The 17,052-nt window shown below is 39.6% G+C and overlaps 1 protein-coding gene across 1 annotated transcript in view; it reads right to left on the reverse strand.

Moving 5' to 3' along the window:
* Window positions 1–12,241, reverse strand: part of LOC116512949 (gamma-aminobutyric acid receptor subunit alpha-2) — a 145,754-nt gene extending 133,513 nt beyond the window's left edge. Inside the window, exons 1-3 of the mRNA XM_032223650.1 lie at window positions 12,214–12,241; window positions 9,586–9,679; window positions 6,101–6,216 (exon numbers count right to left, since the gene is read on the reverse strand). Of these exons, the coding sequence (XP_032079541.1) occupies window positions 6,101–6,216; window positions 9,586–9,679; window positions 12,214–12,241 (238 nt within the window). The remainder of the gene's footprint in view (window positions 1–6,100; window positions 6,217–9,585; window positions 9,680–12,213) is intronic.
* Between the last annotated feature and the right edge of the window lie 4,811 nt (window positions 12,242–17,052).

Below are 17,052 nucleotides of genomic sequence, written 5' to 3' on the forward strand. Positions count from 1 at the left end.
GGGCAGAGCACATTGGGATAGGTGGCAAGGAGGTGGCAGCAGCTGGGGAGTTTCCATTTTCACATACCGCACCATAACATATTGGTAGCTGCAGCAACATGGTGGTCTATCATATCACCACTCTACTGCTGTGAAACTCTTGGTGTGATATATTAGATTATTTCTGACATTTATTTATTAAAACCAGTTATGTATTTTCTCATATGAAATATTTCAGTTTTGGATGTAAACAAATTTCAGAATGTTTCAGATTTTTAATGCTATAAGTTCAACACATTTAGTTTAAAACTTGCATTAATTAAGCCTCAGAATAAATGACTATGCTATGCTATACATCCTAAATAGACTTTATTCAACTTCCATGATCCCATTTCTTCTGTTTCATTATTCATTCACCTCCACTCAGAATATTTATTTATATTTATTTAATATGCCACCAATCTCACTATCCAAAGTGACTATTTATGCTGGAAATTTATTTTAACAACCAATTGTTTTTCCTTTTCCTGAAAGGGGGACACCAGGAACAAGAACAGGAGTAGAGTGTATGTTGCTTCTTGAAAATAGAGGCATTAAATTATACCAATGATTTAATTAAAGGGTATTGTAAGAGCTTGCCTCTCCAATCTTCCCAAGAAAGCAAGACTCTTGCAATTGTAGTTGTTCCAAAAAGAGCTTTTATTGAAAGGTTTGTGATAACAAGAGATCTGAAGTTTCTCACTTAGAACCAGCCATTTAAAAGCAATTCTAACCAAACCCCTCCCATACTACATTGTTGCAGGGAAACAGAAACTTTACATAGAGATTAACACAGTAATGCAAGAAACAGAAACTTCATATACAGATCACTCCATTCCTCCCCTCCTTCTCCCACCAAAATGCCAGTGTCCCTGTAGAAATATATGGGACCTGACAGGTATTCTGGCATCTTAATCATATTTGCAGGCAATGGTGTCAACCTGATGATACATATTAATTTACTAAATTGAAGTAACAGCCTTCATGCATCTCAGTGTATAGTCATGCCAGCTACATGACTACCGAGATTTCTCCAGACAATGCTGGTTCCCTTGGCTAAGAAACAGGGATGAGCACCACCCTCTAGAGTTGGACACAAGTGGACAGAGGAAACCTTTACTCTTTACCTTATACCTTATATCTAAATGTACTTTGAGAAAAGTGGTTCATTTCCGAAAAAACTAACCAGTTAGAGAAGGAGGACTACATTTTTCAGATTTAAGCATATGTTACGCATTCCTCAGAACCACCAAGAGGATCAAACTGTAGAATTTTTATTATTTCAGGAGCTACAGTATAAGTAACTTATGCTAGAAAGTACAAGATCACTTAGATATGAGTAAACTGAAAGTGTTTCAGAATCCTCTGTAGCATCACAATTAAAATGCTTTTTGCAAAGCTATGGGGAAAAGGAACTAGACTTCAATGTGCAAACCTCAGTGCAAAACTATTTCTGTATATCATTTCTTAAGATTTTAATTTAAGTTTAATTTTTTTAAAAGCTATTGCTTTGGATCCATCGGTCTCCTAGGTGGTGGGTTAAGCTGACTCTTATGTGTTCAAATAACAACATTAGGATAAGATTGTTCTTGGAGACTCATATTCTTGATGAAGTCTTTGTTCTTCTGCACATCTGTGAGACAGAAATTAACAGAAGAAAATAGCTATTGCATGTTCTTACAGTTGCCAAAAAAGGCACTATAAGGGTGGAAGCACATGCTGTCTTTCACCAAATGTACCTAGCCCAAAGAACCTGCCTTTTTAACATATGTGAGAATGTATTTCACTGTCAAAAGTTGTATTTGGAGAATTAATTTCAGCACATAAGTTTATTTATACAGTTAATTTCCACTATAAATAAAGCACATAACTACTGTTGAATGAACAAATCTAAATCTTCACATAAGACTACTGCTATATAAGATATCCTTTCCTTTTTTTATGTGTTTGCAGATATTTTAAATAAAATTATAACAATTTTTGGTAAAGAACAATTCTTGTCTTTTTTTTTTTCAAATGGCTTGGTGCTTTCTCATAAAACAACAGCAGAATCTCTCATATACTTAAAAAATCATCAAAATTTAAAACATTTGTTTCCATGGTATTAATATATCTATATCTATATAAACCTCCAATTTTACGCGGGAGAAAACCCGAATAACCAAAGACCTACATCTATATAAACATGCATATACACACCCATACATACATATAAAGGCTGAATGGATGGATGGGCATATATATGTTCCAGCATAACTCTGGAACGCCTCGAGTAATTTTGACCAAACTTGCTACACAGATGACGTACCCTCCAGAGACAAACACTGTGGGGATAAGAGACCCCTGAGTGGGGTGTTTGTGTGTGTCTGTGTCTATGTGTTCCAGTATAACTCTGGAACGCCTCTAGCAATTTCAACCAAACTTTCTACATAGATGACTTACTCTCTGGAAAAAAAATACAGTGGGGGTAAAACCAGGGGTGAAATCCCCCCATTTGGCCAAATCGGTAGGGACGGTTGTCTCTGCTTCTGCGAACTGGTATTTTAAAAAAAAAGCTTCTGAGGATTGCATGGCTCAGCTGTGAGCTGTGCAATTGACGGAAGCTTTTTCACCGCTTTTTAAAGCATTTTTTTCCTGCCGGTTCGGGCGAATAGGCAGGAAAAAATGCTTTAAAAAGTGAGGGAGAAAGCTTCTGATGATTGTGCGGCTCACAGCTGATCCGTGTGATCCTTGGAAGCTCTTTTTTCCCCACTTTTTAAAGCATTTTTTTTCTGCCGGTTCAGATAAATAGGCTGTGAAAAACATCTGAAAGTCTGTTTTTAAAGTGTTTTTAAAGACTTTTAAAGCACTACTTTATAAGCTGACAGTTGCTTTTCATCCCAACACTCCACTTTGCATTGGCGGGCCTTAGTTTGAGGTTGCTTGAGCTAAATTGTCCTTTTAAGCTTTATCGTAAGGAACTCCCTTTTTGTTCTGAGAACATAGTTTGAAAACTATGGGAATGGCAGAGGAGAAAGAAGAGAATTACCTAGAATAATGTATGTACATTATTCTTTGTACATTATAAGATGTCAACATTCAGCATTTGTACATTTCAAAACCCAGAACTCGGAGGAAGAACCCATAGAATGTATTTGTCTACAGTTCTAGGCAATTATTCACAATGAACAGAATAATCCTAACTCCTAGACCTCTTTGCTAATGAAAATTAGGATAAGGCAGGCAAACTCTTCTGTCAGAGCAAAATAAATCTTAATGGAGACTACATCTATCTTTCATACACCTTTATATCTACAAAACAACTGTACTGCTATTCTGGTCAGCCCTCAAAATAGAATATTTTACTAAGAGAACAAAGGAGGACCCTTCTATTCTCTCACATGTCTATAATCTGTAAGGCTGAGCTTTCCATTGCAGTCTAGAACTAATTTTTCTTGCACTGTTCTCATCCACATGATTATATATTGTTCAAATTATCAGCAATTATCTAAGCACTACATGATTGACAAAATCAGCCATCAAAGAATTGAACAACTATATAAAAATATATGATCGCTCATGTAATAATTTTACAGCAAATCTACCATATGATCAGGAAAAGCTGGCATAGCCACAGCTCAAATAAAGAGTTATTCCATTCCTGTGTTGGAACTCCATGCAAGACAAATAGAAACAACAGAAAATAAGAAAACAGACAGTTTAAATCAGTAAGTAGTAGTCAAGAAGGCCTCCAGAAGAAAAGACAAGATTCTACACTATCTTTAATTCAAAGAACACATTAACAAAATTCTATCTACAGTACACCACTGGCTACATAATTCCTGGCAAACAATATTCTTGCATTTTATTTTTTAATATAGTAAAGATTTGTGAATCATCATTTATTCATACAGTGATGCCAGAAATAATCAAAAGAGGTAAGAGATGTATCAGCCTCTTATTTTATTGTTAAATCAATACACAGTTACCTGAACAGCAAGGTCAATGTTTAGACTTTTTCCAGGACTCAAATGCAAAATTTTGATGCAACATACAGAAATAATTCTTTCCCCAACCTACTGATTCTTTAGCACTAAATGGTTGCATTTTTTTTCTTTTTTCTCCTAAATTACTGTTCTCTTGTTCTAGCTATTAAAAATATAAACTGCATATTTCATTTAAATCTTTTTCTTTTTGCTGCTGCTGTTTCTGACGTATGTGGCAATAAAGATTTTGAAAAAAGTTGTCAAGTTTTGAAGTGTGCTTTTGCTGTTGCAACCATTATCACTTCTCAGCTTGCCAATGAACCAGATGGGAGGGGAATGGGAAGATGGAACGTAGAATCCAGACATCAAGAAGACAGCCATGAGAACCAAGGACACTTTGGCATGTGTTTGCCAAAGTCAAAGACTTTTTCCCATAAAAATACAATGAGACTCAATTGGACAGTGTGACCTGGTCTAATGGGGGGGGGGGGGGAATCTATACTTTAATTATGTGGATTTGTGCAGGAATTAGTCAAATCTAGTTTTGCCCTCATCTGTGCTGAAATGGCCTTTTGCAGTTTGCAGTTTCCTTGCCCAGGTTGGCAACAAAAGTCTCCCCTAGTGAAAGGCAGATCAGAGATAGGTAAGTTTAATTCACTCCAAAAACAACTGCAAATAATAAAGTTTTGCATTAGGACCATTTCGGTTGTGTTTGTTTTGGTTGGGTTTGTCAGTCGGAATGTTGACAAAAGTACTATATTGTGTCTGTATATTTCAGCCAACTGAGAAGGTTTATTTGTGAGTGAGTACAGGTTTTCTTTGGTTTACAACAATTCATTTAGCAACTGTTCATAGTTACAAGAGCACTTAGGACAAAAATAACTTAGGACCAGTACTCACACTTAGGACCATCACACCATCCCTATAGTGACATGATCAAAATTTCAGAGCTTGGCAAACAGCATGTTCTAGAGCCACGTGATCCCCATTTATGAGCTTGCCAGATAGTTTCCACAAGCAAACTCAATGCATAAAGCTGGATTTGCTTAATAATTACAATGATTTAACAATTATGACAAAAAATTTGGGCCTGACTCACTTAACAACCACCTTGCTTAGCAACAGAGATTTTGGTCTTAATTGTGGTTGTAGGGAGAGGACCACCAGTATGTGTGTTTCAAATTACCATATTTCTATAGCATGTAGGTTATATCAGGATATTTTCAAACTGTATTTCATAGAATCCTAGAAGTCCATGAAAACTTCAAGGGATTCCGTAAAAGGCTAAGAGGAGAAAAGGTTCAATCAAAACACAGCCAATTTTCTATCCCTAAGCTTTGCCTCTTGATCAGGATGCAGGAATTGTTTTCTTTTTAACAGATTTTCTCACAGATTTCACAGCCTTGTATTCCACAACTTACTGTCCAGTTCTGTTTCAAATCTATGTTAAATTTTGTAGAATAAAGAAAATATTTCCTTGCCCAGGTTGGCAACAAAAGTCTCCCCTAGTGAAAGGCAGATCAGAGATAGGTAAGTTTAATTCACTCCAAAAACAACTGCAAAAAGAGAGAGCCCTGGGAAGCTCTGGATGAAAGACGGGTATTTAAATAAACTACATGTGTCATCATGACTTTCTTTAATAGTTCTAGCAGAAGTAATTTATGTTAACTGTGCTACATAGTGCTTTTAACACTAGTTATTTAGACAGAGAAGCTATTAATTTTCATTAATATTTCCAATATTTCAATGATAGTTTAATAGTCAAAGTTCTTTCCCTGATAGGATTAAAGTACCACACCAGGCCCTTGTGGCAGTTTATATATACTGAAATAACTAGCATTACATACAGTATTAAGTTCCAAATTAATCCCAAATATAAAACGGAAAATGCTACTCATCCAAGAACTTCATACCATCAGTACTAAAAAGTGATTTTAAACATGAAAGGTTTGGAAACTACTTTCTTAAACCTATGCTCAACATTTCACCCACAACTTAAAAATTCCTGCAGGAAATTTTACTACTAGGAGAACATTAATAAACAGAATTATTAAACCATGGAGTTCTAGCAACATTGTAGGATCTTTTGTTTGTTTCAGAATCAAATTATTCATTACCTCCCAGTCCAGGTCTTAGCCGATTATCATAACCATCCAGAAGTCTGTCTAGAATTCTTGTGAAGATGGTAATGTTATTTTTTGCTTCATCTTCATTGGGGTCAGCCAGTGCTGATCTAACAGACATTGGGAAAAAAATAAACTAAGTATGCTCCATGTACATTCATTATGGTTTGAATATGTAGCGATCAATCGTTTTTTAAATATGGAACCTTTCATTTAACATCACCTTTTAATATATAATGCTAAAACAACAGCAGTTACTTTCCTGTTTCTAATTTCCTGCTGCTTCCTGCAGTAAATTCTACTCAGTATTAAATACTCAAATTATGTGTCCTTTTCCACTCTTTAACCAATAACCTTGCATGATGTTGAAAAAGCTAAGGTGGATTAGATATGGTCAGTACTTGAATGGAAGACCACCAGGAAATCTTCAACTTGTAGCCAAGATAAGAATTTTGAAAATGCTATCCCAGGAGAAAAGTGACAGCCACTTCCATATTTTTAAGAAAACGGCACATCATGTCCATGAGTTCACTAGGAATCAATTCTGACTTGAGGGAGACTTCGTTTTACTTTACATAAGTGGATATAATCCAGGAAGGGGTTTCTTTTCTATGTATAGAACTCAGAACCAATGAAACAAAGTATATTTCAAGCACATGAAATATGACAGCATAGCCACATGACCATGGAGACATCTTTGAACAGGGCTGGCTCTTTGGCTTTGAAACGGAGATGAGCACCACACCCTAGAGTTGGGAATGACTAGCACATATGTGCGAGGGGAACCTTTACCTTTTTAAGTTTCAGAAACAATTCAAAAGAACTGCTTCATATCTTGAGTTGGCAGAGGTGGATTTTTTTGTTGTTCTTTAAAGCAACCTTTTTTTAAGACTTCTGCATGAGTTTGCAGTAGCATTTTTTTTAGGATTTGCAAAGAAACCTTTAAAAAGATCTGCTGCTTTAAAAAATAAATAGCAGAGAAGTGCCATGCTCAACTGAGGTATGAAGCCCTTTTTTTCAAATAACATTTCAGGCATGCATAGCTGCAATATTTATGCAACATAAAAGTAACAATTCTTCCAAGTCAAGGCTGACTCTTGTGACTACATGGACACATCTATGTAGCTTCCGTGGCAACAGCACAAAACTGGCTTGCCATTACCTTCTTCTGGGATTTGTTCAAAATTCAATCTAATTTATAGACCTAGGGTTTCTCATAGTCTACTACCCGAGTATTAACTAGATGTACCAAAACTAGCTAGATGTTGTCATGTTTTACTGCTAGCAATTACCGTATTTATCGAACTATAAGATGCACCGGAGTATAAGACGCACCATGATTTTGAAGAGGTAAATTTTTTAAAAACGTTTTTGCACTCTGCATGTCTTGTTTTTTGCAAAAAAAAAGAGGGGGGCATGCAGAGCTTTGGGAGGCTTGTGGAGTGCTCCTGGGGCTGGTGAAGCCAAAAATGAGCAAAAATGGCCTGTTTTTTGCTCATTTTTGCCCTCCTCAGCCCTCAGGAGCACTTTGCAAGCCTCCCAAACCCTCAGCATGTCCATTTTGCAAAGGGGATGGGGTTTCAGGAGGCCAACAATGCTGTGTTCAGTATATAAGACACACCTAGATTTTCACCCTCTTTTTTGGGCAGAAGGTTCGTCTTATAGTCCAAAAAATACGGTACATAAATATAGGTAGCTGGTAACAACCCCTAAGAGAAGAGGTTGACATGATTTTCCGGTCTTTGCAGAACTGGAAACATAATCATTTTTCCCCATAAGAAAAGCTGTCCATAAAGTACTCCAAAATATTGTACAATGCTGATTTATGGTTACCTATGAAAACAAGAGTTATACAGAACTCCCCAACTGGTGCTGTACAAATGAATGTCTTCAAGAACAATCAGTACAAAGATGTTGACCATTATTTATTTATTTTACTTGGGACCACCTAAACATTTACTGTATGCACTCAGGGACAGTAAGGTTCATAAGCCATTATGTTGAATTGGCCTCCATGTTTGTATTTAATGGGCACATATAGGATGACAAAGCAAATAATAAGAGTTCTGCTCAGCTTTTAAAAAAAACCCTGAGATTGGCATTATTGCTGTAAAAATTCTTGCAGCAACAACAACAGCAATTGAAAACAACGATCAGGTTTCAATGAAAAACATATATTGATTTCCTAAAATAAGAAACATTATATGCAGAATGAATTTAAAGATGCTTGGAAAATAAAACAACAACAATAAATCACTTAGCTCCCTCCTATCCTTTTACTAAAAGCAATAATAAATCCAATATGCTTCTGCTGCTTGGCTAAGACTACTACTGAAAAGTAAAGCACCTCTTAAAATACAAATTCAAATGACAAAGACATATAAATTTCAAATAACAGAACCACATTAAAATAGCATTAATATTGCTTTACCATCTCCATTCAATCATCTAAAACTATTTGCCGCAGGTTACTTGAGAACATATTCTAAACACTATTCTTAATGCATGCATATTGTATAAAAACATACTTTTGTGGAAATATCCAATGAAGGTCTCTTCCATAGACAAATTAGTACACAAAATGGCTATCATTAAGTCTAATTCAGAAAAATGAACAAACTGGAATCATTTTCTGTTATTCATGCTGATTCCTTGACAGCAATATGACTTACTCACTTGAGTAAAGACAGGAAGATCAGGCCCTCTATGGCCAAACTCATACTGCAGTATCTTTGCTAGTTGGATAAAATTGAAAGCACATTTTCAATCCAGCTACAAATATATGTAGCTGGATCCAGATTTGAATCTACAAGCAAAAATGTAGTGACAAATCACTATTAACTGGATGCATTGCATAATGAGATCAGGTGACAATTTAATGAACATCTTTAAGTTGTGCTCTATGATACTGTTATTTTAGAACTGCCATTTATTCAGCAGCCAGAAAAGTTGATTAGTAATTCATATCATTGTTTTATTTTAAGGGATTATGAAATTGTATACTATCTTCACCTAGAGGTTTACAGATTAAACAAGTCCTTTCCATTATCTTGACCAAAAATACTAGTCTATATACAAAATACCCCACTACCTTTCCTATTTTGTCTTGTTTCTGGGCGTTAGAAAAATCTTATTCTCGGCGTGGACAGGCTTGGGATAATTAATAGTAGCACAATGACTCCAGAAATCATTGCAAAACATCAAAAAATACAAAAAAAACCCCTCCTAACTAATTTCTGTTTTATTTTAGGATAAACATGACAAATATCATTTGACATTTAAGACTGGTCTACTGTAAGTTTTCTAGCATTTTACCATCCCCATAACTTCTTCCGTTACTTTACTTATTCTGCATACAATTAGAAAACTCATGTTAGGAATATGATACACTCATCTCTGTACATATGCCATTTACACCAATCATTAGAAAACAATATATTCCTTAATGTTGCTGATAGACAATCCAAATTCCCTCTCACCTTGCAGAAAAGCATATCAAGAAAATGAGAAGCCACTGCATCATGTAGGGTATTTTCTTCCTCTTGAGAGCAGCTGTTTTGCAAAACCTAAAGGCTGAAAAGGAGAGGATACTTAGCTTATATCTATTTATCGATGCTTTCAGTCAACTCAAGTACCATCACTTCAAGGAGGACTTTAAATCTTGGGGTCTCAGAAGCACTTTTTCTCCCAGTGAGCAACTTATTATATTGCCATCCCCCACTGAGATCATGCTTTGCTCGAACATGCAGTGCATAATTAAAAGTGACATATGGACAGATCCAAGTAATATTGTTTTCTTTCCACCCTTCTTTATAACATAAAAACATTCCAGACTTTTCCCTATCCAGTAAATTAATTCATCACTTCACTACTGGTATTTGTATATACATTTACTCTAATTTTATATATTTTCCAAAATATAAAAGAGACACAGAAGAGGAGGAAAGGAACAGGAGGAAGGGTATTACAGACATCCCTATAATCCAATGCAGTTTATATCTTCCAAATGTTGAACATGTTTGACAGCTGTTTGAAAACAATACCTGTCACGTTCACGAAGACGAGATATGCACTTCATAAATAACAACCGTCAGCAGCACAAAGTTGCAGGATCTTTTTTTTAAAAGGATCTACTCAAAACAGGAGGCTCGCATTAGCTGAGGGGTGAGGAAAGGTTCAGTGAATCCTCTTTATGCATAAGCACATCCAAGTCGAGACTGGCGGAAACAGAGGCTAACATCTTTCCCCCGTTTTTGTGCAGATCAACACACAAAACCACGCATTCTTGAGTTTTTCCATGGATGGAGATAAGAGGGGAAAGGATGGGGGATGTGAGAAGCCTACCTTGGGAGTACCAGGAGCTTAGAGAGAGAGAGGGAGGGAGGGAGGAAGATGTAGCTGTGGTGGTGGTGGTGGTAGTGATGATAATGACAATAATAATGAGAAGGAAGAGGGGGACTTGGTGAGGCTGAAGAAATCTTGCCAGGAGAGAAAAGGAAGCTCGAAAATGGGGAAACTTGGGAGGCTTGGGGGGGGAGGGGGGCGCCGAAAGACGACTGCAGCACCAGCACCAGCCGCCCCACACAGCAATCCTACGAAAAGCAGCGGATTCAAAGCGGGCTCGGCGTGGCCGGGCGTGCGCGAGGAGGGGAAACCCGAGCGCGAGGTGAGCGCAGGCGAGCAGCAGTCTGTCCGCGTGCAGGTCTAGTCTTGGGGGTAGGAGGAGGAGGAGGAGCGCGTCGGCATCCGCGCATCCGAGCGAGCGGACAGCAAGGCAAGCAGCGGCTGCAGTAGGCACGCTTCCCCCAATTGGAGTTCCAGGAACCGGGAGGGGCGGCGCCGCAGAAGAGAGGAGGAAAAAAGACCACCCCGCCGCGCCTTGTGCCTGCTGCCACCCCGGCAATGACGCGCGCTGCTGCAGTCGTAGGTCCGCAGGGCAAAAAGGGCCCAGAGGCGCCGTCTTGCTTTGCTGGGTCCTAGCGCGGAGCTTCCCTATACTCTCTCTTTCTCCTAAACCTAGCAATGGGCAGCGATGCTGCCTCCGCCACTGCTTCGCACGCGCGTGTATGTGCGCGCGCGTGTTTGTAGGGAGAGCCTTGTCTTCTTCCCTCACCCCCATTCCATTCCGCTGTGCGAATTAGGCCGGCGACTTAGCACTGGCCCCCTCGCCCTTGCGTGGTTATGGCTCCAACTAGATCCATCAAGTCTGTGTGCACATAAAAGCGCGGCAGCTTTAGCCGCGGCTTCTCCGGGAAAAGGAGTGGGGGTCGCTCTCCCTTTCTCCTCCCACTCTGTTTCAGTTAGAGCCGGGACAGCAAACGTAGCAGCAGCTTCACCTACAACCCACGCTGGATGTGGGGGCGGCTGGTAGGCTTCGTGCGTCTGCCTCGGCGCTTGCTTCGCGGCTTCCTTGGAAGATTCCCAGTTGAAATCCGAACAGGTTGCTGCAGTGCCAGACAGCCCCGGGGGGGGGGGGTACACCCTTCGTAAAAACGTGCTCCCGAAGTTTGAAAGGGAAGGACCGGGTGTGAGGAAGAGGGTGCTGCTGGAACGCTACTTTCTTGCCCTCTTCCCCAGCTAAAAGGCTAGAAAACCCCTGGACTTGAGGACAGAAGCTGGCCTTTTGGCTTATTTTAATCTTTCACTTGTCAGAGCCATGTGCTGACACATTTCTTCAACCCCCTGCTACCTTATTCTCCCTTGCTTCACTTGTCATGTACAGATTTTCTTTGCCTTCTCCCTGGATACCAAGTTCTGCTCAGAGCATGTAAATCAGAGAGTAGTGCAAAATTCCAATATGCATTCATAACTCATGCCCAGAATCATTACATTTGAAACAGCTTGTAAGCTCAGGGGGAAAAAAGAATAAGGAGGGAAGAAAAGCCAAATATTGAAATTTCTTGGGCCCTGCTGTGATTACCTCTTCTCCAATGAAACCACCCACGTGGTTTCACAGGGTGAAAAGACTCTTACCTCTTCCTTTCAAAAGTAATCATAACTTTTTCTATAACATATAACCCCCAGAGAATTGACACTTAAGTGCTCATAAATAAGACTTGGCCATAGTGAATACAAGAACCTTATATTTGCATAACCTTTTTTGTTACCCATTTCTGATGTAACAGCATTAAACATGCTTATCTCAGGAACGAGCAAATTTGTACTCCCCAGAAATTAATGCCAGTTAAAATGTTGACTTGTTGCTTGATTATCACCAGGAGAGAAGCCTCAAAGCTGAGACAGGAATTGGAGTGGGTGGGTAGAGTGGAAGTGCTTGGAATTGAAAAAAGGACATACAGTAGATGTGTCCTGTTAGTATTCAGCATCTGAAGCAGGCTATTCCCTGGGCGGGAACAGAGCTGAATTCTGATTGGTCCAGTCGTCTGACAGCGGGATATTTAAGGAGCTGTCAGACAGGCACTTGCAGTTTGTATTCTAATTGCTAATTGCGTGATAGTGATTCTTGTTGTAAAATAAATGCTTGGTGTTAGATCTGTCTCGCCTCAGTTTGTTAAACACCTTTGTTCAAAGTATTGAACACTGGTGACGAAGGTGGGATCCTCAAACTGAGGCAGCAGATTCCTTAGTCTTTGAAATATACACGGTAGACAAAATGATAAAATTACTTCAGAGAATTTTAAAATCAGCACCACAGACGATCGCAGATGGCTTCCCACACACCATTCACTCTGTTCAGTCCTACTACTGCAACTTGGGAATCATTTGTAGAGAGGTTCAAATGTTACCTCAGAGCGAACCACCTCACCAATATTTCCAGTGATAGGAAGCGTGCTACCTTCCTGACTGCGTGTGGAACCGAAATGTTGGATGTGGCCCGAGTCCTGTCAGCACCAATCTCTATACATGCAGTCCCTTGGGACACCTTAATGTTTAAATTAAAAATGCACTCTTACTCACTCTAAAATTGCCAGACGCCATGAGTTTTATCATAGGAATCAGGCAGATGGGGAGTCTATAAATCATTATGTTGCCTCTTTGAGATCTACAGCCTTGCATTGTGAATTCAGAGATCTTGATGAAGCTCTGTCAGACAGGCTGGTATGCGGAGTGAGGGATCTTCGCCTACAACGGTGCCTCCTTGCCAAGCCTGAGGTAACTTTTCAATCAGCACTGGGTGAGACTAAAGCTGCAGAAATGTCAGCTCAATCCCTAGCAGTTATACAGAACCAGCTGCCGCACTGTCCATCGAAGGTTGAAACCCCCTCAGATGTGGCTATTCACTAGAGTGAGGCTACCATTGAGAGCTTTTCTGATGAGGAAGAAGAAATTAATTGCTTAAGTGAGGGTAGAAATAAAAGCTATCCCCGTTCTAGCCAAGGGACTTGTTTTGGATGTGGGGGAAATTACCCCAGGACAGCTTGTAACTTTAAAAATGCTGTCTGTAAAAGATGTGGCTAAAAAGGGCACATAGCCAAAGTCTGTAGAGCAACTTATCCGACTGAAGAAAAAAACAGAAAAACCTAAATTTCAAAGATGATATCAATCAAAGTTCCTTTGAGGGGGAAATGACTGTAATGCTGTAATGCTATATATGCTGTGCCCAGAAATTTTATTCAGCATATCAGTCAAACGTTACATAAGAAAATTCACCTCATGGTACAAATAGGAGGGTCTAATTGTGACATGGAGGTGGACACGGGATCTGCCACTTCATTGTGTCCTGGAGCACTATAAAAAGATTATTGCCTAGACTAGTGATAGTCTTTGATAGTCTTTGATAATCTAGGCCAGTGTTTCTCAACCTCGGCACCTTGAAGATCAATGGACTTCAACTCCCAGAATTCTTCCACCAGCTAGACTGGCAGGGGGATTCTGGGAGTTGAAGTCCACCCATCTTCAAGCTGCCAAGGTTGAGAAACACTGGCCTAGACTATCAAAGAGGCAATTACAACCCTGTGATTTGTCCCTTAGATATTACCAGGGCAATAATATTCCCATTGTGGGACATGGCCAGTTCCGCATTAAATATAACGAGTTCTCTACCCTTGGTGGTGGTAGAAGGAAGATTGCCCAGTCTCCTTGGCCTGGATTGGTTTGATTCATTAGGGCTGTGTATTAGTGGTGTGAATATGGTACAAAATATAGACAAAGACATCCTGGCACAGGAATTCCTTTCTTTGTTTGATGGGAAGCTGGGAATGTACACAGGAAAGCCAGTATCATTCAATTTGGACCTGGCTGTTGCCCCTATATGCCTCAAGCCTAGGCGCATTCCTTTTGGCCTTAAAGCTAAAGTCAACGCTGAACTCAACAAATTAATTGCTCAGAGGGTGCTTGAACCAGTGGATTATTCTAAGTGGGAGACCCCCATAGTGACCCCAATAAAACCAGACAGATCTCTGCATTTGTGTGCCAACTATAAGGTCACAATAAACCACACTTTGCCACCCAATGCCTACCCTGTGCCCGTAGTGCAGCATTTGCTGCACTTTTTAGGAAAAAGGCATATGTTTGCTAAACTTGATTTGGCCCAAGCATACCACAACTGCTGGTAGACAATGAAACTGCAGAGGCACAGACGATCATTACCCATCGCCTTTCGATGTTGTCACCTCCAGTTCAGAGTTAGTGTAGTACCCGGTTTATTCCAGAGCCTGATGGAGCAGCTATTTCAGGGAATTGCCGGAGTAATACCATACTTCGATGATGTTTTAATAGCAGCCCCAGATTGTTCTGTGCTTATGGCCAGTCTTCGCTCTGTGTTACAGCAATTCCAGAGCTTTGGCCTCAGAGTAAAAAGGGAGAAATGCCCATAGCTGTGCCTCAAATGGAATTCCTGGGTTTCTTGGTTGACTCTGAGGGAATCCATCCTACACCTGCCAAAACTAGAGCTATCCTTGATGTGCGCACACTGAACAATAGAGCCGAGCTACAAGCTTTCTTAGGCTTACTCAATTTCTATGCAATATCCCTACCACATAAAGCTTCCATAGCAGAGCCATTGCACCGGCTACTAGATGTCAAATCACCGTGGGTTTGGGGTCACAGAGAAGCTCAAGCATTTAAGGCCATCAAGCAGCTATTAATCTCTAACTCCATTCTAGCACAATACAGTGATATGCTACCCATTGTATTATCTTGTGATGCCTCTCCTTACAGAGTGGACGCTGTTCTTAGCCACCTTTTACCGAATGGGCATGAAGCACCTGTTGCGTTTTTCTCGAGGACACTAGCTGCAGCCGAATACAATTATAGCCACTTAGACAAAGACAAAGAGGACTTGGCTATAGTTGCCAGAGTTAAACGTTTTCACAATTATCTTTACGGGCTGGCATTTCAAATCATAACAGAACTCCAGCCCCGTTTAGGACTAATTTCCGGAAGCAAGCAAACACTGCCTATGTTATACAATACAATACAATACAATAGCAGAGTTGGAAGGGACCTTGGAGGTCTTCTAGTCCAAACCCATGCCTAGGCAGGAAACCCTATACAGTTTCAGACAAATGGCTATCCAACATCTTCTTAAAGACTTCCAGTGTTGGGGCATTCACAACTTCTGGAGGCAAGCTATTCCACTGATTAATTGTTCTAACTGTCAGGAAATTTCTCCTCAGTTCTAAGTTGCTTCTCTCCTTGATTAGTTTCCACCCATTGCTTCTTGTTCTACCCTCAGGTGCCTTGGAGAATAGTTTGACTCCCTCTTCTTTGTGGCAACCCTTGAGATATTGGAACACTGCTATCATGTCTCCCCTAGTCCTTCTTTCTATTAAACTAGACATACCCAGTTCCTGCAACCGTTCCTCATATGTTTTAGTCTCCAGTCCCTTAATCATCTTTGTTGCTCTTCTCTGCACTCTTTCTAGAGTCTCCACATCTTTTCTACATCGTGGTGACCAAGACTGAATGCAGTATTCCAAGTGTGGCCTTACCAAGACATTATAAAGTGGTATTAACCCTTCACGTGATCTTGATTCTATTCCTCTGTTTATGCAGCCTAGAACTGTGTTGGCTTTTTTGGCAGCTGCTGCACACTGCTGGCTCATATTTAAATGGTTGTCCACTAGGACTCCAAGATCCCTTTCACAGTTACTACTGTTGAGCAAGGTACCACTTATACTGCACCTGTGCATTTCGTTTTTGTTGCCTAAATGTAGAACCTTACTCTTTTCACCATTGAATTCATTTTATTAGATAGTGCCCAATGTTCAAGTTTGTTAAGATCCTTCTGTATCTTTAGCCTATCTTCTGGAGTGTTGGCTATTCCCGCCAGCTTAGTGTCATCTGCAAGTTTGATGAGTTCCCCATTTATTCCCTCATCCAATCATTGATGAAGATGTTGAAGATATATTGAATGTATTGAAGGTAATATTCTACATTCTAAAGGATTATATTAGCTAGACAAAATAGGCAAAAATGTCTTCAAAAAATCACAGATGGCGATACCAGGTTTAAAACATGATGCTGTTGCAGCATATGGAGGTGGGGGGGGGGAAATATTGCTGGCAAGGATGAGGAAAGAAGAAACAATAGTTAGGCAGGTATACGGACAGGGTCAAAGAAATAGAAATGGAAAAGCAATTGTGTTTATCACAGACACTTTGTTTTGAGCAATAATCATCTTGATTTAATAGCATTTAATTAAATAATTTTGCAGCATACTGTTGCTTCCTAACTACATATCTTAAAGTGTTCTTAAACTGGAGAAAAACAGACTTCTATCTCTTTAGAAAATAAATTTCATGTCATGACCAAAAGAGAGGAAAAGTCTTTCTAGATATGATTAAATGTCTATACTGTAGGTCTGATGAGACATGTCCAGAACCATACACATGGTACCATTATGGTACACCTAATGCTGTGAAGTTCAGCAAACATGTGGATGGGGAACTTTCCCATTTCCCACCCCAAATCCTGCTCTCATATTTGCTTTCAAAATATTCAAAACAAAAATTTAAAACAAAAGTAATGGATTACAGTGAAGA

This window comes from Thamnophis elegans, chromosome 9, assembly GCF_009769535.1.
Source record: "Thamnophis elegans isolate rThaEle1 chromosome 9, rThaEle1.pri, whole genome shotgun sequence".
NCBI classification, from domain to species: Eukaryota; Metazoa; Chordata; class Lepidosauria; order Squamata; family Colubridae; genus Thamnophis; species Thamnophis elegans.